The 27,049-nt window shown below is 38.9% G+C and overlaps 2 protein-coding genes across 2 annotated transcripts; both read right to left on the bottom strand.

Moving 5' to 3' along the window:
• Positions 1–2,414: 2,414 nt before the first annotated feature.
• LOC126771650 (uncharacterized) lies at positions 2,415–6,704 on the bottom strand. Its single transcript, XM_050491655.1, has 3 exons — positions 6,287–6,704; positions 3,879–4,038; positions 2,415–3,045 (listed from the first exon to the last, which is right to left on the bottom strand). The coding sequence occupies exons 1-3, from the start codon at positions 6,561–6,563 to the stop codon at positions 2,580–2,582; spliced, it is 903 nt and encodes a 300-aa protein (XP_050347612.1). The 5' UTR covers positions 6,564–6,704; the 3' UTR covers positions 2,415–2,579.
• Positions 6,705–15,036: 8,332 nt separating this feature from the next.
• LOC126771662 (uncharacterized) lies at positions 15,037–18,048 on the bottom strand. The gene is made up of 2 exons (XM_050491670.1): positions 17,709–18,048; positions 15,037–16,538 (listed from the first exon to the last, which is right to left on the bottom strand). The coding sequence occupies exons 1-2, from the start codon at positions 17,842–17,844 to the stop codon at positions 15,883–15,885; spliced, it is 792 nt and encodes a 263-aa protein (XP_050347627.1). The 5' UTR covers positions 17,845–18,048; the 3' UTR covers positions 15,037–15,882.
• Positions 18,049–27,049: the final 9,001 nt, after the last annotated feature.

The raw sequence follows: 27,049 nt of genomic DNA, 5'->3' as shown, positions 1-27,049 counted from the left end.
TTTAAGATTATTGTAACGTTACTAAATAACCTTTTATTAAACGAAACTTAGTTGAATTGCAAAAAAAAGATAATTGTTAAGTGTAATATAATTATTTTCTTCTCGTGCATATTCTAATTGTTTTACACTGCACTCCTTTACAGCGGTTTGTTAAGAAACCTTCTCTGGCTTAGAGCTTATACAACACACTGATCCAATTCGGCTTGGTAGATAGACATGTGGTAGATTTTCATTCGACATACATACAGATGTCCTTCAATGCCGAGTGCGAGATGAATTAAAAGAATGAGAAAAGGAAGCACATAAAAAATCAGCGATGGTCGCCCGAATAAACCCGGCGTGAAACCGCAATCTTTGGTTAACACCTACCAAATGGGTAGAACATGTAGATCGGGACCGAGTTCAAACCCGGGCAAGCACCATAGCCTTTTCATAGCAGAGGCTAGTTACGTTAAAAGAATTACTAACCCTGAGTACACTTCTGACTTCCCAACTTCTACTCAGGGTTAGTAAATCTTTTGTGGGACAATGTATTATGTATATGCCTATATAAGAATATCCTAAAATAAAATATTATGGATCCTTTAATAATGAATAAATGTATACAAATGTTTCATATATATGTGTATACTTATTACATATTATTTAAAAAATGTGACACTGTATACATACTACGTTTTGTTTTGTACTACATATACATATGTATATGTAGTACAAAACTATTCATGAAAAATAAATAAACTCGCTGAGTATATTTCGCTAAATTTTTTAGTCAATAGACTTTATTGCATAAAGACTTAAATTTTTGACTTTCAAGTTGTTGCTATTCATTTTGAACTCGACGTTAAAGAAATGCGTGCTTAAGGATTCTAAAAGAATCGAAATAAATTATTTAACACGAGTCCGCCGTACGACAGGTAACCGAACGCAAAAACCACGAAACCCTCTTCAGCCGTACTGTTTCAATTAAAATGTTATTGGTGGTTGAGCTTTGTGTCTATTTCAATACATAAGCGACATAAAATCTTAGATAACGTTGTAGCGGCGCAGTGACGGACTTATTGAATTTACAGCACCACAGACTATGGTGAATTTAACCACTTATCATCAAATGTCCAATAAGCTGCTCAAATCAAATTAGCTTCATAGTTTAATTAATAACGACCGAGACATAAATACTTAATAAAAATAAAAATAATATAAGAATAACGGTTTAAAAATTATTTTTAAACCGTTATTCTAGGTTATCATTCATAGAAACAAATATTTACTGAAATCGTTTGAAATTATCTTGAAAATATAATACCCGCTTTTCCTATAAACGTTGTTTAGATGGTGATTTAGTTAAACAATATGTCTATTTCTTTCGAATGTCCGATAGAGAGGAGTCGGTATAAACTAAACGCGCACTACACGTCGTTTATAAGTAGTGCGCTACTGTTTTATATTCGAATTATATTCCACAGATTAAATAGAAGTAGTTAGCGCTTAGAGTGTACTGTGTGCTCCATTATATCAATCGTAAAATTGTGTATCGACATTCGACACCACTCCGAGCCCTCCCTTGCGCAAACATGTCAGCCGCATTCACGGCTCCTCTAACATCTCACGATGGAACCGGGTACGTACATTGTGTGCGAAATTCATTCTTATGTCAAACACATAACGTCTATTATTAAAAGGTTGTCCTTTTGTGTACTGAGGGTGCGTACTGGATCATTGTAATAGTTTACAGAGCTCTGTTTTTAACTCGTGTGGGTATTGGCGTTATTAAATAAAAATCTATATTTTTTTAATGCCTGCTCTGTGTCCTTTGTATCAGATACGTTGGTTCTTGATAAACAATTAAAGACTTAAATAAAATCCTAACTCTAAAAATGTCCAATATTTGGAAAGTCAAACTTCCTTTTCTTAAGCAATTTAGAAAATTTCCAAACACTGAGTATCACAACGATGAAGTAATTATGCTTTTATTGCATTCAACCGTTTCAGGTTTGCGATTATTGCATTTGGCTCATCATTGAATTATTTTCACGTTTTCGCTTTTAGTGGAATCCTCACTCCCCTGATTCCTTCAACTGACAACGCTCATATCGACTTTCAAATAATCAACTTACTATTTATATACTTTGTGCAAGCTGTTCCCAGTTTTAAATTAATGATCACCTTCCCAAAAAGATTAATTTATTTAGAAATAAATAAGTTCTATTTTTTGATAATATAAAGCCATGAAACTGTGACTAAAAATCTTAATAATTAATTAGCTCGAGTAAGACATACACTTTTCGTCATTTGCAATTGTTATTAACAGCTTTACTTTAATTGTACTAAATCGCTTTATTATTTAAAGAACATGTAAGATAGACAATATACATTATGTATATAATCTTGTCAAATACAGAAATAACACGAAACATATAAAATAGATTTATTTCTTAAAAGATCTTTTAACATAATATATTTATCTAGTTATTGACTAACATTATCTTAGGAACTTGCACGAGCTATATATGTTAATGGATGTTTCACACAAGTGAGCACCGGGAGACATCGAACCGTAACAATACATTGTCTGACTATCAGTTATTGGGAAGGATGTAGCCGTCTTCCACCACGGGTTTGACGTCTTTGTCGTCTTCGCTTACGTGACCTGTGTTGGACAGATTCAACACGTCGTCTTGGTGCGCGTAATCTAGTATTGGATCATCGTTGTCTTCTTCATCCAGCAGTTCGTGTAGGAAATTTAAACATTTTCTCTTAAACCGTCTTTGTTTCTTTGCAGGTAATTCTAAGTAATCGCTGTGAATGCCTCGGAAGAATTGGAAGAAGGATGTGTTTTCATCCGGGGAGAATGCCGTTGAACAGGAGCTGTCATCATTGTGTGTCGAGGGCGGTTTGTGCTCCAAGGCCGGTGATTTTGACGTGGTGTTCAGCGCGAACCATGGGTTAGGAATGAACGGTTTCACGTCGACTGGCTCTGAAGTGGGGGGCTTGTTGAGATCCATTTCCAGTAAAGTAGGCGCGTACGGGTAAGGAGAAGATCTCCTGAAAAAATGCAATTTAAAAATACACGTTAATGTAAATTTAATTGACATAACTACGAGTATAAGGTGAAAAGGTAAGATCAAAAAATTTGGACCAATATAATTTTTAGTTTAAAGGACAACTTTTTTTACGTTGTAGTTCTATTTTAAATCATAACTTATTTGTTGTAAATTATTTTCTACATATTTTCTTTTTCTTCTTCTTAATAAATTAAAATTAATGATTGTATGTTTGTTCTCCGTGTGTTCCTAAGCCATTCATCGGACCGTGTTGAAACTTTGGCAAGTTGTTCTGCGAAGTTATCTGACGAAATACCGTCAACACGGTACCAACAACAAATGGCCGGCAATACTCTTCAAAGTTTTCATGCTGCACAAGAAAAGATAATCAAATCCGTTTATTTCACATTGTATCACCTCATGGAAAGGTGTATGTCAATCGCATAATAAGAGGTCGGATAGTTTTATATCCTAGAGTTTAGACCACTTTATATTCTATACATGTACAGTAATTAAGCCACATTCGCTGTTAAAATATGAACCTGAAAAATTCAGCAATAGAGGGCTACACAAATATACGAAGCGGCGTGCGGAAACTAATAGATTATATAACATCAAGTCACGGCCTACAGGGGCAGCGCTGTAATGTCTAACAAACAAAACTATGCGGAGCTGCTAGAACTATTATAAATAAAAACATTTAACTGCATTAGATGAAAGTGACACAGACAAACATTAAGATAACTGGAGACAAAACTCTAGGATATATCTTTAAGCCGAGATGGGTTTCAAATGATGGTCAGACTTCAAGCTCAATAAAGAAGATAGTCTCACATGTCGGTCGCCATGTGCTCCCGCAGAAACTCCAGCTCGTCGGCGAGGTACCAGCGTGACACCATTCGCCCCTTGCTGGTACAGGCACCGTGCATCTCGTTCCGCAGATGGCGGGAATACGAATTCCTGATGTGGGACCATTTCCTTCGTACGTCTGCCACTACCAACAAAAATGTCCAAAATTATGTATAATTATAAGCTTTTATTAAATTTAGAAATGATGTAACACACAATAAAACTAATATTAATAAAGTGAGTTCTAATCCTTATAGATCAATAACCTCTTTAAAATTTATTTAAAAAAATTAAACTACTCTCAAGAGTGTTTCTTTCTTTGACCAGAAGTTTTATAGAGAAGTGTAGAAGTAATATTAAAACTAGTCTCTCATAATTATCTATGATTAGCGAGAAATCTAATACATTGTGTGAAACGATCGCCTCTTAGTTGTTTCTTGCTTATGTTGAATATTGTAAGCAATAAAAAAATATGAGTTATGTAAGGGTTTTTTCGCCAATGTTCGAATCTTATCAAACAAGTTAGAATTGTACTAAAACCTACTTTCAACAAACAATGTACGTGTCCATAAACTCATACATTTTCACTTGAAAGTCACGGGTACTCGTACGGCTCTTACGTCAACAAACGGCTGCGAGCGGACTTTGATTGTAGAGATTATTCGGAGTCCGAACGGGCTCGAGAGAGCAGATCTTTTGATAACAATCATTAACTATAATACTTTTGAAGTAGTTTTAAATGTAGGTGTTGTATCTTTATTATCAAGAAAAATAAATAGTGACGGGAAAAGAAAAAGCCTATGACCAATTATTATGAGATTATTCGCTTACTCACAATTAGTACCATCACACAATAACTGTTCAGCTGCGGTTTGTTATCGTGTGCGCAATGTTCATTACATATACGATCGATATTTGTTTCAATTTTCACTGCGATATTTACTATGTTTGAAATATTGAGAATCCATTCTCATTGACATTGAAACTGTTAGTAGAAAGATTCCGATGTATTGGGTTTTCTACCAAGAAATACTCAGCAGGAGCCCAGCCAGCAGTTCTGATCTTGAACTTTCTGTCCCATCGGATTCTCAAAGAGTGAAGGGATATAAGCGTGCAGCACACACTTGTGCGCTATTATAGTACGTCCAGCGCTTTTGGCTAATCTACCTTGAGATAGTCGCAGTGGACGACACGGGCTAGAAGGACACTAACATCATCGTCATCGTCATTCATTGATGGATCAGGTACATTATCCTGGAACCATCAGGGATAGGAAGCCCACTAATATATAAACTTAGTAGCCTTTACAGCTCAATCGTAGGATATCAATAATTTACAAGGAAAATTATTCGACAAATAATTATATTGATATTAAAAATACTTTGTTGTTTTTGATGAAGGATATACAAAATTTAATTGCAAATAATGGATTAACACGTCTCAAATAATCACATAGAAGAGTAAAGATCCAGTTCCTTGCTAGTGCCAGTTCTTAGCTTAATATAATGTACATTCTGAACCGGTGCTAGTTGTACGTCTTATACATCTTGTGAAATAGCAGTTCTTTGTTATTGCATACTATAAAATATATATATTTTATTTGAATATTAAATGTATAATGATATAGAATTAGTATAAAATAATACAATGAACGAAGATAATTACAAGAAGAACAAGTTCTCGATCTACCGGTCTGGAATGAAAACTAATATATTTTCAAAAGTATATTTTTGTAAAGTGTAAAGTAGATAAACAAAGCAACAAGCACAAAGTGTAATATAATATATTTATAGAAGTTTGTAATAATAATATAAGTTTCATGCAAATGTTATACGGGACATATACGTCCACCCGTCGCAGCGGTGAGCCGCATTATTTGCATACTAGGATGAAATTGTATGACGCCAGCAGGATTTTGTGGTTCATATATACTGATATTTAAGTAGTAACTCTTTCAAGATCTTGGTAAAATCGCAATTCCGAACGAACTCTCGCACTCGCTCTCGATAATTAAACTTAAGAAATACATACATAAAACATTACTTATATTTCAATAAGACTTAGCTTTTTAGTAAAAAAAATGTTTACATATTTTTTAAATTAAATATTACCTAAATGTTGAAAGAATCGAACCCGTAACGCTTTCAGTCGACCGGTATTACATACGCTGCGTAATGATCTATATAAGCGCCTCATTAATTTAATTATTATCGTAAGCGTAATGTGCACATATCATTGCATTGTTATTATATTCGTATCGGAATTCAACAATAACAAACACCGCAACACTAAGATACGTTCTATACTATGAATTTGAATACGGAAAACTTATTCAACAAGTACATCGGTTCGAGTATCAGTAGCAACATATCGAGGGTACGAGTGAGGATTACCGCTCCAGTCCATCTTCATGGCGACGTCGTCCCACAGGTTCTTCACCTGCGTGTAGTAGCTCGCCACGGGCATGTTGTTCCGCGCATACAGCAGTCTCCGCTCGCGCACCAAGCGGATCAGCTTGCGGTCGTCGGCCTGGCTGGAGTCCACCATACGCCCCACCGCCGTCGCCCCCGCGCCCGCGACCTCGGCCTTCAACTTCACGCACCCCTCACCCTTCTCTCCGCTCACGACCATCTGCGGCATCCTTACTCTTTGACGCTTCTCCCTTTCCATGTTAGAGTTTCGAACACCACGCAATCTTTAAGCCATGAGAGACGCGATGGTGGCGCACGAAAGTCATACACGGTGCTCGAAATAGTCGATGCGAATCTTTAGATACAATTTATCGCGATTAGAGACACGTCACTTCGCAACGAGAGCGCGGAACAAACACGGCAACGCGCATAACGGCAAACAGACAGGCGCAACGAGAAGCAAGCCGGCAAACATGGTCGTCTCCCTCGCACGCAGCCGGCGCGCGCGAGAGAGAGCGGCACAGTCATGGAGACACGTGACAAAGCAAGAGCGCAGACGCTCCGTCCGGCTTCGGGCAGCCACTTTTATAAATTCCACATCGTCGGGTATCGATTCGCCTCGGACGAGTAGAGCGGACTCATTTTTTCACCGCTTTTTATTTTCAGTAGTTGTTTTATAAACGTCGTATAACGTATTTTTAACAGATAGTCGCCGTTCAGACGAACAAGTTTATCTCCATAAGTTATGCGATGTAATATTATTTTCGAATGACCTGTTTTTATCTAGTAATTCGCAGCTTAAAGTATTATCTTATCGTTATATGTATTGTGTGCATATTTTCATATCATGAAGACATTACTTTTACAACCTGTTACGAAATTACTTGTAATTATGTAAATGAAAGTGTCGTATTTTAATAATTTATTTCATTGAGTACTAACCTAACTCAGTAATCGTGATAAGGAATCCATCTTGCAATGAAATCAATAATTATTATGACGGATCACAACACAATGCTCGGTCGACGCGTCAAGTGTCAGCTCTGATAGGTATAGGTTTGGTCTATTTATAGATGTCACCGAATCGATAGCTCGGTCAGTGGTAGCTGTGACTCGCGACATACGTGTGAGTGCACGCGGAGCCGCTTGGGTGGGTGCGTGACGAGTAGGAAACTTATTTTAATCATATAATATGAAATTAAACAGTTCGCTGTAACAGGTTGTATTTGTATGTTATCATTAATTAGTTTAACCGTTGTTTTAATGTGCCGCCATGTTTATCACCAGGCATCATTACAATCTGAGTTTAATGATTAAAAATTTGAGATAAGGTATTCATATGCAGTATAAATATTGGTTTGCATTTGACGGTGTGGTCCTGGTGACTTCTTCACAAAGTGTCTCTTCGAATAGTGTGAGAGTTGATTTCCTCGAAGGGGTTTGTTTATTTATCTTTTTTGTTACACAGTGCCACACAAAAACTACTAGATCCATATATATCTAACATAAGTATATGTACAAATATACTTACTATATATGTCATATGAAATGTAACTCATTTTGTCAAAGTGATTGGGACAAACCGTCGACATATGCAGCATACGTCGACCCGAGCGCCTTTTAGAGCAAAACAAAAAAATCACATGGACAACTTTAGTCTATATGATATTTTTACCTCAATTTTTTAAAGAAGGCTGGCAAAAGCTTTTACCTATAATTATACTGACTCTGACCGGAACACGGCGATACAGAGCATTCGTTTTGTTCGTTCGGTACAATAACGGCAATAGGGTGAGTGCATACACCGAGACTTCCCTAAGGTCAAATTGTGAATGTATTAGAATTTACCACTGAAGACGAAAAACTACTGTGCGAAGACATAACATAGCGTTGGGTGGGTATGTACTTAAGTTGTATTACAATATTTACTTCAGTCTCAACTTAACGATTTATGTGCTCAATAACATATATCAATTCTCAGCTTTATTGAAGTACATATATTCTACCAAAATACTTAATCAGTCAGTATTGTGCAAACTGTATAATCAGCGCTTCAAATCCATTATATATTATTGCAATGTAAACAAGGGATACTATTTCGAAATGTAAAATTCATTTCATATATATTTAATGTAACCTCACTGAACCGACCTCGTCCTGAACTCGCCTATTGTTTTTATAGGGGATAAAGTTGACGACGCTATGAGCATGTTTATTCCCTTCGTAGTGAGTTACGGCAAAGCCTAGGATTTAGTGCAATTCTTTTTAGTGTCGCTGTGAACGGTATGCCTTATGAAGCAGTAAACTACATTACAGCGCCCGAAGCCCGCCGTCGCCCCTCCGCCCGCCTGCCCGCCGAGATAATAATATACGGAAGCAAAGTGTTACATAAAAAATTAAATCAAGTAATGTTTTAAGTCATGTAATATTTTTTGTATTACGAAGTACATCATCATAAAGAAGTTTTTATACACATAGTTGCATCTGAAGTGTGTTCGTCAGCTTCGTACTCTACGAGTGGAATAGATACAGATGCTTACGACTCAATCGATCCCTGACACCGTCGTTGAAATTGTTTGTTAAATAATCTTTCATTAACCCTCAGGATCAATCAAGTCATTGGTCCAGTGCGTTTGGGTAGTAGGAATTACGTCCGTCGGATGATGAATGTATAACGCTACGTTTATACATTCATCATCCGACGGACCCTCACAGATTAATTGAATAGATACCTGTCGCGAGCTCCGTTATAATTTTATTAATATCCGCTCCAAGTTCCGCATTATGGCCGTTTTACGGCAGTTTTTTAAAAGCTCTTAACTTTACAACATTCTCAAAACTTAGGCGATAAATTCGCACTTCCATAAAAGGCACCGAGTAAACTCGGAGGGAGGCGGGCGTGAGGGGCGCAGGGCCGGGAGGGATGTAGTAAAACTGACACGATGCGATCTTCCAGATTCCGGCCGGAATGCAGGAATCAGCTTTTTATCGTAAATTGGCATCATTTTACGAGCGTGGCGCTCATCCTCAGGATTGGCAAATTTGAATTTGGGGCATAATTTTAGAGCACGGGAGTCCCCTATCGGCATATAAATGGCTCGTTTTAATTGCCCCTCGAACGTTCGACCTGGGAGCTCGCCCTGTGCACTCATTATACATATGTCACACGTTCGCTCTCTCGATTAGAGGATTACCCTTTTCTGATTATGAATATGCCATTTATTATTCCTAGCTTCGAGTTAATTATGAAAATAAATAGATTCAATATTAAACAAAAATAAACCAATCACAATGAGCAAAAATAGTAAGAGTATAGGTGTTTTGTTGAGAGGCATAAGTATCGGTTCGAACAGTGGTGACGAATAAGAACATCTGCACGCTCCAACCGTTCGCGTGAGCACAATATGAAGCCCAAATGGGAAGAATAACCCTTGCCATGAGCCCGCGCGTGCCGTTGACGATCGACGCTATTGTATTGTAAGCACATGTCACGCCGGCACCGTGTCAGATAGGGTACCATAGCTAACGAGCAGATAGGTTGAGTTCACACTCGTACCCACGACGACAATGTAACAATACGAAACGCGTAATCGATAAATCATTTCACAATCACTATATAGCAGATTTTGTTGAATAACACTAATTGTATTTATACGGTCGACTTAATTAGTAAACAAAAAATTGTCGGTGCTGCGCACTGACCGTAACGTCATTTATGCCCGACAGAGAGGTAGCAGAGGCACCGTTCGACTCATCGTCAGATGATAAACGACATAGCGAATACCGAATTATATGCCTTGGGCTTCAATATCGCCAACTCATTCACGAGCTACGAAGAAGATTTCGCGCTTCTGAATAGGTCAACGTGTCGAGTCAGTTGTCGGGTTGTCGCTCGCCCGACACGCATCGCTTCACTTAGAAATGTTACCGACTGGCAAATATGACATTGTATCTACACGGACGACATTCCCACCCTCCGCGACCATCTGCGTGAGGGTGAAGAGGACGTAATGTTGGCCCTGTACGCGGACGACAGTGCGTTCTTCTCGTCGTCCTATCACCAAATCGTCACAACCAATAAGATGCAGCGCCTGCTGGATCTGCTTCCAGAGTGGCTAGACAAGTGGAGGATGGCCGTCAACGTCGGCAAGACGGCCGCTCTGCTTGTCGGTGCCGACAAGCCGTTACGTCAGCTCAACCTCCGAGGCCAGGACGTGGAGTGGCAGACCTCAGTTTGCTTGGGGTGTCACATTGACCGTAGGCTGCGCATGATACCCACCGTCAACAAGGCGGTGAATCATGGCGCGGCTGCACGGTCAAAGCTGTACACCCTCTTCGCATCCCACCTAGCACAGAAGACCAAACTGAGGATCTACGGAGCCTACGTCCGCTCGCACCTGACGTATGCGGCACCCGCCTGGTATGCGCTGTGCTCAGCGCACCAGAAGCGGAGGTTGCAGATCCAGCAGAATCGATGCCTGCGAATGATAGTAGGAGCACCGAGGTATGTTAGAAACGATGTCATACATCGTGACACCAGGACGCCTACCGTGGAGGAGTTCGTCCGCCAACTCGCGCGCACTCTTCGCCAGAGCAGACAGCAGTGCGAGCGTGTACCTCCACGGTATAGCACCGCTGCACGCTAGACCACCTGAAGGGCGTCCATTACCTCGCGAGCTCCTACTGTCGCTGACCATCTGCTCCGATACGGGCATCGATGTAGAAGACGACGACGATTTGGACTGGTGAGGATGACATCAACCACCGGATTGAAAAGCCATACATAACAATGCAACAACCAACAAATAGACAGCCACTGGGTCACTGAGACCCTGGCCCTTTGGGCCAGAATGAAATGACGCGACGGTCAAGACCGTCGAGGAGGAGCAGCCCGGGTAAAGAGGGCAAAACCGAGGCCCATATCCAGACTGGCCTAGGCCAGCCAGGAGGACCGAACTCTCTCTCCGTTTATATAAAATATCATACTGCTATTGTATTGTATTGGAAATATTTCCCATGGAAATGGTTAAGTCAGTAAGCATTACATGCCCTTGTTAATCGTTTACCGATAAAATGTTACTTGAGAAAGTGTCTACAACTTGACAACGTCAAACGCGGGCAGGGTTGCTGGTGTTTAATACTCTCGGTGATTACTCTAAGGGCGCTGTCGACATTCGACGGCCGACTTTACATGCGAGTAATGATCTCACGATGACTTGCTGCGCGCTCTCACGCCTGACTTCAAGCCCTCTGTATAATTTACCGATGGAGACGAGAAAAAGTCGATAATATTTTTTTTAGGGATATCGTGCGTAGCTGACAGCGACAAGGGCCACCTTTAAATAATTTTTCGCCGATACCTATGACTCCATAATCTACATTTTAATGTTCCACGATATATGTTACCCATGTCATACATGTTACATTCGGATTTTTACATAAATATATAAAACATTAAATTTTAGCGTATTTGTAGTATTTTTTGTTCTTAATTTGAAAAATATTGCATAAATTAAAAATAAGGTAATACATTGTAAGGTAATACATACAGTGTAATAATATTCGCGTGCCTGCATTTGTACATGTATTCGTAACACGTGTTGATTTTTTCATAGTTTTTTTTTGTTCATAGTAAACGTGTTTCGGGTAAAAAAAAATGTATTAAATTAATAAAACGATTACTAATTAATTTAAAGTTTATTCAGTAAAACAATAGGATTATGAGCAATTGATTTAAATAATAGAATTCCTCTAAGAAAAAGAGACTACGTTTTCTAAAACAAGAAACTGTTTCTCGGTCTCTGAAAACAATAATTAATTATTTTAATTGCATTAAGCTCGATTGTATGCATTACACTTTGTGGTGAAATTCTAAAAATGAATATTAATATTGTGTTATGAATATTTGAATACATTTATTACTGTAATCAGTAAGAACACCTCCATCATCTCTTTAAGACAGAACAGTCAATAGTGTAAACCAAATATTTTGTCAATATATCACTAGAAACATACGTACTATTAATTTATTTAATAGGATTATCCTAATAATCTAGCTCTTTAACAGCTTTAACATTCGAGATCTGTAGTCACGTTATTAAGAAATATAATAACATCGATGAAAAGCATGCATCGATGACAGACAATAAACATGGACTTCCTGAAAACTGTCATTCGTACAGACATAAATGTAAACTAACCTCAATGTAATAAAGCTTAAATCGTTTAAATCTGTTTTAGCCTTTTTCGAGCAACCGATAACATAAAAGGTAATAAAGAAAATCACACGCGTCGAACAAATAACCGCCTCTTTTTGTTGGAGTCCAATAAATCTCTCGACTTATTTTAATACAAAACCCTTAATCCATTTTCACATTTAAGATCACCTCCGAAAATAGTGGCTGCGCCGCCCCGGCTGCAACTCTATCTTGATTTATGGAGCAATTAAGGAACACATCTAATTTTTTCTCTTTCCGTTTGCGAGCGACCGTTGATTATTACTCAACCTAACAAAAATAAAACAAAACCACGCCACAGTATTACTCCGCCGTTTTCTTCTAGAGTTCACATCATCTATTCACAGTGAACAATCAATGGTAAGGATACGTCAGTCGATACAAAATAAATTTGAAATATTTACATACGACTCAGTGTCGTGTCAAAATAAACACAGTTCTAGTCGTCACCGCGTCAGAATACCGTCCAGCATCGTCTCCCGATTGATTTTAGTTTCTGAAATCTGTTAAAACTTTTTACTTATTTCTAAATGAAATGTACATATTAAATTATTTATTTTAACCGATTATTTTAATGTTTTTATAAAGTACATAACTATCCGTAAGTTATAACGAAACGTTATTTTGTCGTGACGACCTTTTTTTGTCCCGCCGCGTCGAGACTAATGCAGTCTGCAATTTTTTTCTATCGAACAAGGGCAGGAAACTAAATAGTGTGTCGTTCCGATTCTGCGAAGCTGCGTATTTCTGTGCACCCACGCACACCACCGAAGCGAGCATATGTTTCCTTTGACAGAAAACAGCTGTTGACTATACAGAGAACTCTTAACGGTTGTATCCTGGTCATAGCTCTGAGTAATAAGGATGGTAATAGCGTGTAGAAACAGCCCTTGCGATCAGCTGATTGTGATGCGTGACGCCGGCGCAGTTTACGAGCGCATGACGTAAACAGGATACAAGCTAGTCAAAGGCGGCGTCGGCGCGGGCGCAGGACGGAGTCCCATTTATTATTATGGCTACCTGCCATGTTCGCTATTTATATCCGTCCATTTTATACCTGACTCGTTATTATTAATATTACACTCCCTGTCAATGCTTGAAATCCCTAAATAGTTGTATTGTTACGAAACAGTTACAAGTAGAAACGCTTTCGATATTTTTTTCTAAAACTGAAATAATAATAATGAACATATAATGATGTCCAGTGCTGAGGGAGATGCGGGCTAACGGCATTGTACGCTGATTGTTTATTAAAATATTACCGTCGAAAACCACTCCTAGTTTAAGCTGGTATATCAGGTCGCTCAGAACTCTATCAGGAGGTTCAGTGTTTAAATAATGAAGTAACAGCCAACCAAAAAACAGCTTCTGGGATTTTCTCAAGAGAACGTCCCAGTAAATTTTCTCAGTTGACGTAAAAACTTAAAAGTATCAAAATATTAGGCAAGATTTTTTAATAATTTCAATTATAATTATAATGTCTCTAATTGATTTTTTACTGATTTTGATTACAACAATGTTTATATATAACAACATTCATTTATAATTTAATTGAATCATTTAAAAAAAAATAATTATGATTTTTTGTTATACTTTTAATTGATGAGTCTGGAAGTGGCATGTACACTTGTAATTGACCTGCATATTAGATATATTATTATTATTTTATAAGTTCATTTGTAAATGCTTTGTGTGTTTGTTATTAAATACGTGTTGCAGTGATGACATTATTTATTGTCTTTTCGGTTTAAAAAAAAACTAGACGTTATGATTGGGGCATTATTTAATTTTCGCACATTTCTTTTTCTCCCTACGAGAACTATTATTTTCCCTAGTAACATATATTTATTATATAAATAAAAAAATCATTAAGTATGTTATACAATAATTATAAGAGTTTTGAGCAAATGGAAATCATCTGTAAATTTTAGATAATTACTTAATTGACCTTTATCCTTTTAGGAATATTTTTCAACAACAATGATAAGACGCTGGCTTCGGTTATAATGGATCTGTGTCTAAATCTTCTTTCCTTGGCAACATTATACGCTTCCTGTTTCAAATGTTGCTCTGGTAAAATATACATTTTATGACATTTATGTTTCGTTGAGTTTTTGGTCGAGATTAAGGAAATTGAATTCAGCTCCTATTTAATCTCAGCGAATCGAAAGACAATAAAATTAATTTATACAAGTTCGTTTTCTTCTTACTATGACCGAACTTACCCGTTTTCTAACGAAATCAGAATTGCTCTCTTCTATATAAAGTGCACATTAAATATGCTATGATAAATAAAATAAGCTGTAAACAGAGGTCTTGTACGCGTTGTACTTTTCTGGTACACATGTACACATGCCTGTCGTGCTCGACTGGGCCTAATAAAACTTGTTATCTTTTTTGTAATAAGTTATTAATAATTGCTTCATTTTCATTGCAATATGAAACATATTATATACATAATACATATAGCTATACAGAAATAAGACGAGGCCGGTTTTATATCAAGTGTTTATTATATTTTAATGGAAGTCTATAGTTTATATAAAAATAAAAATTACACACATTCCAGTTTTCCCTTAGCTATGATATAAACTTAACCTAATCGTTATACTCGCAAAAGTAAATCAGTCGATTGAAGTTCTAGATTCTAGAAGATACTGCGTCGGGACAGTGCCAACTGACTGTGTAAATTGGTCGGCAGTCGGCAGTCGGCAGCTTCTAGCGGACGTACTGTCCCTGTATAACAGCATACTGTCTCGAGCCGAACATCAAAACATTGTTATAAAGATCAAGCGTACGGTATACTTTTGTCGGATGACAGACACTCAGTTGACCTTTCTATTTATGCAAAAATCAAGCGAGAGCCGTGCCAGTATAAACTGCTACCCCGTGTCAACAGGAAGGATAAATTATATACTAGGAAGTAAAGGGTGCTCAATAGCCAACTATTCGAGTGAGCACATACTATTTGTATTGTAAACAGTACTTATGTTAAATGATTAGACATTATATCACTAAACCACTAGCCATGAACGATCGATCCACAATGGGCGTTTTCATTATAAGCGTATATTATCTGGTCACGTTACCTCCCTCTCTCTCTATCGTACGCTCGTATATACAACCGACTGGGTCGGGCCTTAATTAACATTAACAATACTGCTTAATGGTAAACGGAACACCGATGACGTCACCCACCAGACTCGCACCCACTGGTATGTCCAAACGAAAGCGCAATGTCTCCCGGTCGCGAATCTACGAAGGATAGGCGTCAGAGGAGGCGTAGCGTGCGTAGTTGGCATAGTGTGCGTAGTAGAGGTAGAACGCGGCGCGGGCGGCGGCTCAGGAGGGCTTACGGTCTTCGTCGTCCGCCTCTCCCGCTTCTGCCGCCTCGCTGCTGGAGGAACTTCCAGCGCCTTGCGCCCACAGACTGGCGTAGCTCTGTTGCTCTGCGATCAGCGCCTCCTCCGCCTCGATCACGGCGTCGAACAGAGTCTTCTTAATCCGGATCTGTACCGGGTACGGGAAGCGCTTCGTCGACTGGCACATGCTGTTGAAGAAGATGTCCAACGGGTCAGGCACCGCCGGCGGCAGGCGGTCTCGCTTCCGCTCCTGGTAGTGCGCGTCGGTGAACTGGCGTTTGCTCTGCGCCTTGCAGAGGTAGTCTAACTTTCTGTCGATGACGGTGAGACGCTCGACGCTTTTACGCTTGGGCGAGGACTCTGGTTCCGAGTCGGAATCGTCGGTGGAATGTGCATCACCGTTGTGCGCGTGCGCGGACGAGTATTGTGCCGGTGGAGGCGCGTACTGTGGTGACTCCGCTGGCTTCTTGCGCACACTCATGTGCGGCTGCAGAAACTGCATTAGTCCCATGTACTTCCAGGGGTAGACTTTCTTAGCGGGGTTGCTGGGGTCCTTAGCCAGCATTTCACTCTGTCGCTTTAGCGCATCGCGATAGCTGTCACGGAGCTTCTTCCATTTTAATTTTACTTCTTTCACTGAAAAACAAAGTAATATTTAATTACAGATAATATATTAACGATACACACTCAAAACGGTCATTATGTGTGTCAACACAGCGTCATTGCTGTATGTTTTGGAAATAAAATCAATGTAAAACAAGTACTATCTAACAAGTTCAATACCATATTTACGCATTCGTTTGTGCTTATATAATGTTGTGCGAACTGACCAGGCACACACGTATCTGCCGCGTCTTAACACTGGTGTCAGTTGCAAGCGTTTCTTTGTAAAGGACATAATTTATTTTTAAGCCAGTACGTCAAATAAAAACTAACAATTAGACTTTACAGTTTGTGCCAATTATTTAAAATATTAAGCCATATTTGGAAGAACTAAAATTATTGCTTAATAAATTACTCCAAATTCGAGAAAGAAATACATGTTGAGTAAAACTTATTACCTATATTTATTTAAAAACTAGCTGCCCGTCTCGATTTTGTACTAGTAAAACAATAATTGTAGGTAGATTTGATAAAATCTGTTCTCAGTGAGCGTCTACGTCGCGAAAGAAGTATTTATACTAAATTACAGGTCAATCGGTTCTATAGTTATGGAGGTCTCGTAACGTGTCAATCAGTCACGGTATTTCGCTTATATGTATATAGGTACATAAGTAAGCACATCATTTTTTTAGTATAATAGGGGATTAGTCCTGTCGGGGCGCTACATATTATATATAAGGTGATAGTCTAACACGAAATTCAAATAGCAAAATATGTACCTAAATACAAATTATCGTAAACATTAAATAAACGGTTGAAATAAATTAACGCAATATTATATATGCGCAATAGGTACCTGTGTGTGTACGAATGTTACCTAACAAGCAAAGTTCATTGCTATTCTTTGTGCATATTTGTTGTATTATTTACCGTAATGAAAATATAAGTAAGTATTTATCCGGTATATTGTTTAGAAAGCGGCAATGCTATAAAAAGCAACGAATTTAATTAGTTGATACAACGCGATTACAATGAATGCAGCCGGCAACCGGCAGCGACGCACCGCGCACACCGCGACCGCGCCGCCATCGACGCCGCCGGGGGCCGGGCCGGCGGGGCGGCGGGGCGTTGGGACGGGAAGGGGGGCGACACGGCGCGGCGGCGCGGCACTGCGCGCGGCAAGCCACCGAACGACGCTCTCACCTGACGACAGATCCGTCTCCTTCATCACCTCTGCCCAGGCGGCGTCCTTCAGCTCCTGATCACGATACTCGATGGCGGTCGTGTTCCACAGGCAGTTGTATTTACGCACGGTTTCTATGAAGTGCTCCATCTCCATGGCGCGGCGTGTGGCAAGGCAGCGAGGCGGCGGCGGCGGACTCCGGGCGCGGACTGAGCGGGGCCGCTGGGCCCGAGCGGGCGCGGCCGCCGCTGCCGGCCCCTCCGCCGACCCGCGCCGCGCGCCGCCTCACTGCCTCTGCCTCGACCCCGCAGCCCGGCACCCGGCGCCCGGCGGCTGGTACGCAGTCCGCTGTTCGCGAGTCACAAATAGGCGTGGGTAACATCGCTTTGAAGCGATATCGTATCGTATCTAGATATCGGTTTTGAATATCGGATATCGTATCTATATATTTCAATATCTAGATATTGTATCGAGTCTATGGTACTCGGAAATCGAATCAGTACCAGATGATATCAGATTAATATTAATAAATATTTGTGTTTATCGCATATATTATGTATTGGTTTATTTTTGTCATTGATAATAACATGGTTAAATAAGTAAATATTTGTTTATTAATAGATATGTTGCAGTTCCGAATTTGAAAATCAGTGAAATGAACTTTCCTTCATATTTTTTTCAGGCTTATGACTGACTGCGTAATAGAGATGTTTTTCTGTAATGCCGGCGTATTTAAAAGTTCATTTCTTCGTATATACATCTCTTTTAACTGTTGTCGAAAGAGTAATAACTCGTATCTCTTTTGATCTAATTTGACTTTTAAAAATATCTGTAAAATGCCTGAAGAGCCGTTGTCTTTTTTGCCTACAGTTGAATTTATCGAAAATTACGCTCGTATTGGGACGAGACAATTCTTCATTGTATTTAACACAAACATTAATCTCACTAAAATCATTCTTTAAAATTGCATTTAATGAATATTAACACTTGCCCTAAATACTCTTTTGACAATTGATATTTACAAATTTACAACGATATTCGATATCGTATATACTGTATGCCGAGTATACAAGACCGATATCGGTGGATATCCGAATATTATAAATACTGTGCGTGCGCTCCGATATCTAGATATTAGATTTAGTACCATAACAATACCGCATACAGATTATACAGAAACGATATCGGTGGATATCCGAATACGTAGATACTGTGCGCTCCGATATCTAGATATCTGATTTAGTACCGATATATGGATATTGTATCTATATACGATTTGTATCGCCCATGCCTTGTCACAAAGCAGCAGACGACGTTTATTCGCAGTCCTTTATTTCATTTTGCGATACCGGACGCAGATAATTTATTTTGAATCGAAGAGGAGAATAAAAGATGCGGGGATATAAGTACAGATATAATAGAACACAAATACGCACGTGACGCATTGATGACGTAATAATTATCATTTCATTACATCGACAACTCACACGCAGCGAGGAGACCGAACTAGGTCTGCCAGCTGATAACAATGTCAGGAGACGCCGAACACCTGGCTGAGGTGACTGAGCACGACGATGTCACGGCTTAGCGAAGCTCGCTATTGTCCTGTTTGTGTTATTATATTAAACTGAATATTTAGAAACATAAGTAACAAAATATATACAGATAAGAACGTCAGAAAAGAAAATGTAACGATTGCCTCGTTGGTCTAGTGGCTTGATGTAAAACCCGGCAGTCCTGGGTTCAATTTCCAGGTTGGGCCATTAAAAAGTTATTGGGTTTTTCTGTCAGAAAATTTCTCAGTAACTTCCCGGAGTCTGGAAGTTGGAAGTGTGTACACTCCCGTGCCTCGGAAAACACGTAAAGCCGTTGGTCCAGCGCCTGAACTCTTTCCGGTCGTGTCGGATTGCCGTCCCATCGGATTATGAGAGTGAGGGAAGAGAGAGTGCATCTGTGATTGCGCACACATTTGTGCGCTATAATATCTCCTGCGTAGTTGGCTAATCTCTCTTGAGATTGGCCGCCTTGGCCGAAATCGGCCTGGAGGACATTATTATTTAAAATGTAAGCATGCACCGCAGTGCTGTTCCAGAACGATAACTCTTCGCTTCTCACTCGTGAGCGTGCATTGTTGACAACCGACTTACAATATTGTGTGCAGTATACGCTATGCTGTTGTGTCTTCTTATAAATATTAGATAATATTGCAATTCACTTTCTGATATTTCACGATCGTGATCGAATTAGCTCGATGTGAAATCTGTTAGTTCGATCCTCCCTTGTACCGTTAGCGTACGTTTAAAACAGGTAAACCCCATTACATTCGGTCCATTCGTTTGGGAGCTACGATGCCACAGACAGATACACAGGTTATACTTATATCACATATCTTCTTACGTCGGGGGTTAAAATAAATTAAGCTTTTAAATACAATCATTGTGCATCATACAATACCTAACATATTATATTACACATTATTGTGTACACACACTAAATGTGTGTACAAAGTGCTCAAGTGGGTTGGTGGAACTTAACCGAAGATTGCGGGTTCAAACCCAGACTAGCACGACTGAATTTTCATGCATTTAATTTATGTTTATAACTCATCTCGTGCTCGGCGGTGAAGGAAAACATCGCTAGGAAACCTGCTTATGTCGGGTAAAGTCTGCACCTTTGTATTGCCCAAAACAAACCTTCCTCAAAAGGACAGGCGGCCTGAGCCCAGCAGTTACATTAACGGGCTGCCTCTTTTACTTTTTAATTTCCATACTAACAAGTGAAGTTAAATGAAAGCTTTTGACAAACGATGCTATTAAGATTACAACGTAAATAAATGATTTCACCATGATAATGATAGCAGCACGCGGCACGAATTATTTCTATTTATTAATTTATAATAGTTTGTGTTGAAATTTGTCGCAATATTGTTAAACTGATTGACAGGAGACTGAACATCATTCAATAAATAAATGCACGGACTATATTTACAACATACGAATTCACTGACACGTAGTGAACTAAATCGAGGTTTTGTGGTGTGGCGACAAAAACGCGTCACCGTGAGGCGAAGAGTTATAAATTGTGGTATAGTATTTCCAAACGCGCTAACTTGAAGGCGAGCGAGGTGCACAGGCAAAGCGCCGAGTAGAAAACGTCAAGAGATTCGCAGCACTTCCTAAGGAAGTGTCCACGGTTACGGTACAGTGTCACCACGGTTTTTATATTTCTTGAAAATACGAGTAAATACTAACACCTTTGCGCCTCCTGCGAAAGGCTACCTACTCGTAATATAAAGGAGAATATTGCATCAAACTATTCTTATATTTGTATTTTAATATAGGTAATCATATTATTTTGAAATAAAAATTTAAATGTTAAAAGCTATTTAATAGTAATATAATCATATGGATGCTTAGAAAGTTACACGTTATTACATCAAGAAATAAACTGCGCATATTATAAAAACAGCTCAAATTGTTTTAATCATGATAAAATGTTTCAATTTTCTATCGATCCTCGCACTCATTTAATCAAGAAGCCCTCAGCCCCTCGGCCTCTCGGCCCCTCGGCCCTGGCCTCGCGAAACACCGATAGCTTTTCATTCTTGCGACACTTGCTTTGTCGGAACTTCTAAAATAAAACTTTATAGCTACTTTGAGATTTTGTTTTTTTCCTTTTTCATTAAAGCGATGCTGTTTTATTCGCTTTTAAACGTTTAGGAGTTTCTTCATTCATTTTTACTTTTTAACCTTTATATTTATTATATATTTTTTAATTTTCATAGGTATTGAACATTATCGTGAATTGAATTTCTCTAATTTGAGAAACTACATTAGCACGCAAGAACTTCGAATTTTTTCTATTATATATTATACTAGCTGACCCGTGTCCACTTCATTGGGCGGTAAACATTTTTACTTGTGATCGATTGGCCGAACATTAATAAAATTGTCTCTCATATTTGATATTTTAAATGATCTCTTAAACTATGCAACCAAAAAACAAACTGTAAAAATGAATTTATTTAAATAAAATGTCCTTGGTAATAAAGCAATTTATTTCTAATTAAATTGACGTGTTTTATATGAAAAAGCCATCTAATAGAAATATCACTCAATAGATTACAACACGGTGGCTTTTCCATACCTATTTCGTATTATCTCTTTAACAATTCGTCCAAATTATATGCAGTAAAAGGGAAAAGTCTTTTGTTTTAAACACTTGAGACGATAAGTTTACTTATTTTGATAAGAATTCATAATTGTTGATAATATGACCAATAAACATGACCTACCAACTTAAATATTTTTTTTAATATAAAAACTACTTTTTGTGACTTAAATATGAAAGTTAGACATAAGCTGTCGCTGACTTTTTTTGTAGGCATTATTAAGCTCTACAACTTTTCTTAAGAACTCAATCACATATCATAGAACTCAATCATAATCTCTCATCGGTAAGACAGCGTTCGTAAGAAATGTTTTCGTTCAACCGCTTTTCTCCGACTAATTTTGCAAATCCCACTACTGCGAAAAAGTCTTTTCATTTTTCGGGTTAATATATATATATTTTTTTTAAATTCGCCGGGAGGTCAAATGACTACTCCACCTGATGGTAAGTGGTAGTAGAGTTCAAACGCGACGACGGCCAGTACAGACGGGAAAAACGTTCTACACTAGCCGCCTTCGCCTTGCCGGCCCGCAAGATGCCTCTTCACGCTTCGTTTGAAGGAACCCGGGTTGTAAGAGGAGGGGAACATGTGAGCTGGTAAGGAATTCCATTTTTTGGAAGTGCGACAAAGAAAGGAGTTGCCAAATTTCTTTGTTCGCGATGGAATTGATGTCACAGTTAGGCGGTGATATCGAGAACCAGCTCGCGTGGACTTAAGAAGGAAGGGGGAAGCAGGAATTAGAGAGAATAATTCCTCAGAGCACTCGCCGTGATACAGTCGATAGAAAGCGCTCAGTGCTGCTACCTCACGACGCAATTGTAAAGTTTCAAGGGTGTTTATGACCTTTTCGTCGCCAATAATGCGTACGGCACGTCGCTGCAACCGGTCCAAGACCTCAAGTAGGTACTTAGCGGAGCCATCCCAAAGGTGCGAGCAATATTCCACGCAAGACCGTACCTGTGTTTTGTACAGCAGGCACAATTGTTGCGGCGTGAAAAAGCGCCACACCTTGTTCAGAACTCCGAGTTTCCGTGAAGCTGTTTTTATAACAGCCTCGATGTAATCCCTTGGACTAAGGTCGCAGCGAACGTCAATCCCCAGCATGGCGATTTTGCTTTGCATCACCAGCGGAGTACCACAGAGGGAGGGAAGAGGGGAAAATGTTGACTTTTTCGCCGTGAGAGCGCATACCTGTGTTTTTTTGGCATTAAACTCAACAAGATTATCAGAGCCCCATTTGGCGATGAGCTCTAACGTCCTATCGAGTTCAATGACAAGATCCTTCCGCCTCTCCTCAATTTCCGCTCGCCCAGCCACTGCGCGTCCGTGGTATCCACCATGCATTGTACTATCGTCTGCATAGCAATGTATGTTCCCAAGAGAGAGCATATTATTGATATGCAAAAGAAAGAGTGTGGGAGATAGCACAGATCCCTGGGGGACCCCAGCATTCACTACATAGAATTGTGAAGCGCAACCATCAACTAAAACACGAAGGCTACGCTTGTGTAGGAAGCTGGCAAGCAATATGCCGGTAGCTTGGAGAGAAGACTTCTGTGCCAGACCCTGTCGAAAGCCTTGGAGATATCGAGGCTGACAGCCAACGATTCTCCATGCTTGTCGATAGCTTCACCCCAGAGGTGTGTTACATACGCTAGAAGATCACCTGTGGACCGTTTTGGTCGAAACCCGTACTGACGATCATTAATTAAACAGTGATCTTCTAGGTAATGGATCAGTTGGTTGTTTAAAAACCGTTCCATCACCTTACAAAGTACTGAGGTGATAGCTATTGGCCGGTAATTTGCTGGGTCAGACCGATCCCCTTTTTTGGGAACCGCTTGCACATTAGCTCTTCTCCAAGCCTCCGGCACACATCCCGAAGAGAGAGAAAGTTGGAACAGGCTCGTTAACACAGGAGACAGCTCCGCTGCGCACTTCTTCAGCACTATGGCTGGTATTCCATCGGGACCGCTAGCTTTCTGTACATCAAGTGATTGCAGCTCCGCACGCACATCACGTTGCCTGATTTTAATGTCAGGCATCGTATGGCCACAGGAAGGTATTGTAGCCTGTGACACTTACAAATGTCGTGGCTTTCTATTGGTAAAATACTTTTTAAAATCAGTTCGGTAGATTTAGAGATTAGCTCCTACAACATCCCAAACTTTACCTCTTTATGAAATTAGTATAGAAAATGGGCGTGGTGAAGACGATTTTACGAAAATAATCACTTTCGCGACAGACGTCGTTATGTTCGTAGATGTAATATCGGCTTAAGATACGACTACTTGCGCGGCGTCTGTGTCGGCGACCGGCGTTATGTGAAAACATATCCCATCGTAAGCATTCTACACCCGGATCTCGAGAAACAATTACGTTTGACCATTATTTTATATACGGTTCATTATATATAATTTAGTTAATTAATTTATCCGTGTTTAATTATCTTTTATCAACTAATAATATTTAAAAATAAGCTTCGATTTGTACATGTGAAAATGTGTACGGGATTTGGTTACAGATAGGAATAATTAGTCCAGGAATCTATTTCCTACCAAACAATAACATATATTTTTATTTATTTTATTAAGTATAGATAGGCGGACAAGTCAGTTGGCCACCTGATGGTCAGTGATCACCATTGCCTGAATATATATGTACATTGGCGCCACGAAAAATACTAATTATTTCTTACATATCCAGACCTGCTTACACAAAGTCCTATCACCCAGTAAATCATGTTACTATGAAGTATAAAAAAAGGAAACGAATGTAAGTCAACACTAAGTCGTGTAAGGCTTAAGGTCTCCCAAAAAGTTTTGTATCATCATTTCACGAGATCAACAAAACGTTATGTTGCCAATATGTGAACAACCAACAACAAACAAAGTATGAATATTAACATAATACTCACGCCACGTGCTATATTACTTACTATTAAATTTGAATTTTCTGTATGAAAATCAACGATAGTTGTTTAACGGTTTAAATAATTCTTTATAATAATATTAAAGATAATAAACATCTTCGTATTCATTAATTATCAAATATAGAATTATGTATATTAATTATTGTAAGTTTTATTTTAGAAACGAAAACCCACACTGTAGAATCTATGGAAGGGCGTTATGACTATGTGGAGTCGTAATCAATTATTGATGCCTTAATTAATTAACGCTTTTGTCTACTCTTGAAGGACGCTCAACCCTGAAGACTCAACACTTCCCATACAGACACAGGTCGCCGGCGGACCATGTCGGTTCACGCGTCGACACTCCTCTAGATAACAAATTACATCGACAAATAATAAGCGAACCGAGTTTGTTTGATTGCTCCCCCTCCCTACCTTCTCCCTAATAATGAGCGGATATGGTATTTGTTTTGGGGCAAATATGCGGCGTAATGGCGGCGGGCCCTCGAGCGAGCAAACAAATCACTAAATGCACTTTATTCAATACTATACTACCGGCCCTCGATAACACATTTTGTGGACATTATTTGTTTACTCTTTTGATGCCATTCTTTTTACGGCTACCATGCCATATGGAACGGAAAACCAGAACGAGGCATATCAAAGACACTGTGAGTAGGTACACTGAATAATAGTCAGGAAACAAGAAATTACTCCACTAAAACATGTTATAACGCAAAAATAAAGCGAATGCATATATATAATCAACTTAACCAACCAACTGCAACCTTAATGATACTGGGTCACTCACTCTTCAAACCACAGTGATACAGAGTATTGTTGACTGGCGGTAGAATCATAATGACGAGCTACGCTGAAGACTCGACGAGCTATAGAATAAATAGAGATAGAATCGCTTTCGGCTCCGCAAAAATGGGATCTGATCGTGATATGGGAGCTCGCCACACATAGACTTCTCATTGCTTTTGATCTACTCTTCCCAATATTCCCCACACTAGCTTTAAAGTTGAGATTTAAAGTTTCATTGATTAATGAAACATTATATAGGTGGCTAACATTGTTATAACTGTTTTCTACATAGCAATCGCTTATAATAAACTGAATCAAATGTCCTGAGTCGGTAGCACAATGTAAGGGACAAGGTCACGTAATCAGTTGTTTTACTATTTCATATACACTTTATATCTGCTTACTTGTTCAGGTTGAGTAACAAAGATAGTAAGGATAAGTTCAATAGTTGCAAGTTTGACGAGTTCAATATATTATATTTAGCAGAAGATATATAGACACCTGCGTGCTTATTTAAGTTTTTATTTTAATTTTTAAATTAACAAAATATTAGAGATGCTAGCTTAGCAGTTATCAATCTTTCGTGTATTCTTTTAGCCAGCGTCGAAGTTGTTCAAATCAAATAACATATAACAATATTGCGAGTTCCGCTGCGGAGCGATCGGGCGAGTTATCTTCGAATACAAATAATCGAGCAGAGGCTCCAACTGCGGGACCTCGCAATTTAATTACTCGACCAATATATTAATTATTAACAACACCATTTCTCCGTTCGCCGCGGCGACCGTCCGCGGAGCGAGACGATTTTAATAACATATACGATTCTCTGATAACTGATTGCCAACTTATTGTAGCATAATTGGTTTCAATTAATACTAAATAATATTTTTTTTTCTTTTAGTTTGAAAAAGTTGACAATATTAATAAATCGATATTTTATCACGATCAAATTAGATGTCACATGACAGTAGTCGCCCGAGCTAAATGTCACTTTTAATTTTGAATGCTTCTATAAATTAAGTTAAAACATCCTTCTACTTTCAGGTCGGCTCACAAATACGTTATAATCGTAAAACGTATCGGTTCTGAATGTTACACCGAACCGTAAGAAACTCAGTTATTTTAATATCATATGTATCGTGAAAGAAAACGAAATTTCACGCTCTGAAAATTTGTAATTATAATCTTCTAACCCAATAGAAGAGTTTGCCTGAGTATGAGTAGACATGCATTGTTTTTCAACAAAAATTTTGGAGATTTTGATCTTCAAAGCCACCTCTAAAAGACGGAGTCGACCGCGAGCAGTGGATTGGAGCCGTAAAGAAGTATTAATGCATTTCATGCATAAGCCGGTCTTTTGGAGAGCTCGTGCCTCGAGAACGGCGTCAAAAATTATAACTTCGCATACATATTCATAAGCCTTGCAGCTTCCACCCACCCGAGTTTATAATGGAGTCCACCACCCC

The sequence above is a fragment of the Nymphalis io genome, chromosome 11, assembly GCF_905147045.1.
Source record: "Nymphalis io chromosome 11, ilAglIoxx1.1, whole genome shotgun sequence".
NCBI classification, from domain to species: domain Eukaryota; kingdom Metazoa; phylum Arthropoda; class Insecta; order Lepidoptera; family Nymphalidae; genus Nymphalis; species Nymphalis io.
The sequence above is the reverse complement of the archived record's forward strand: the minus strand, read 5'-3'. Positions and strand labels throughout refer to the sequence as shown.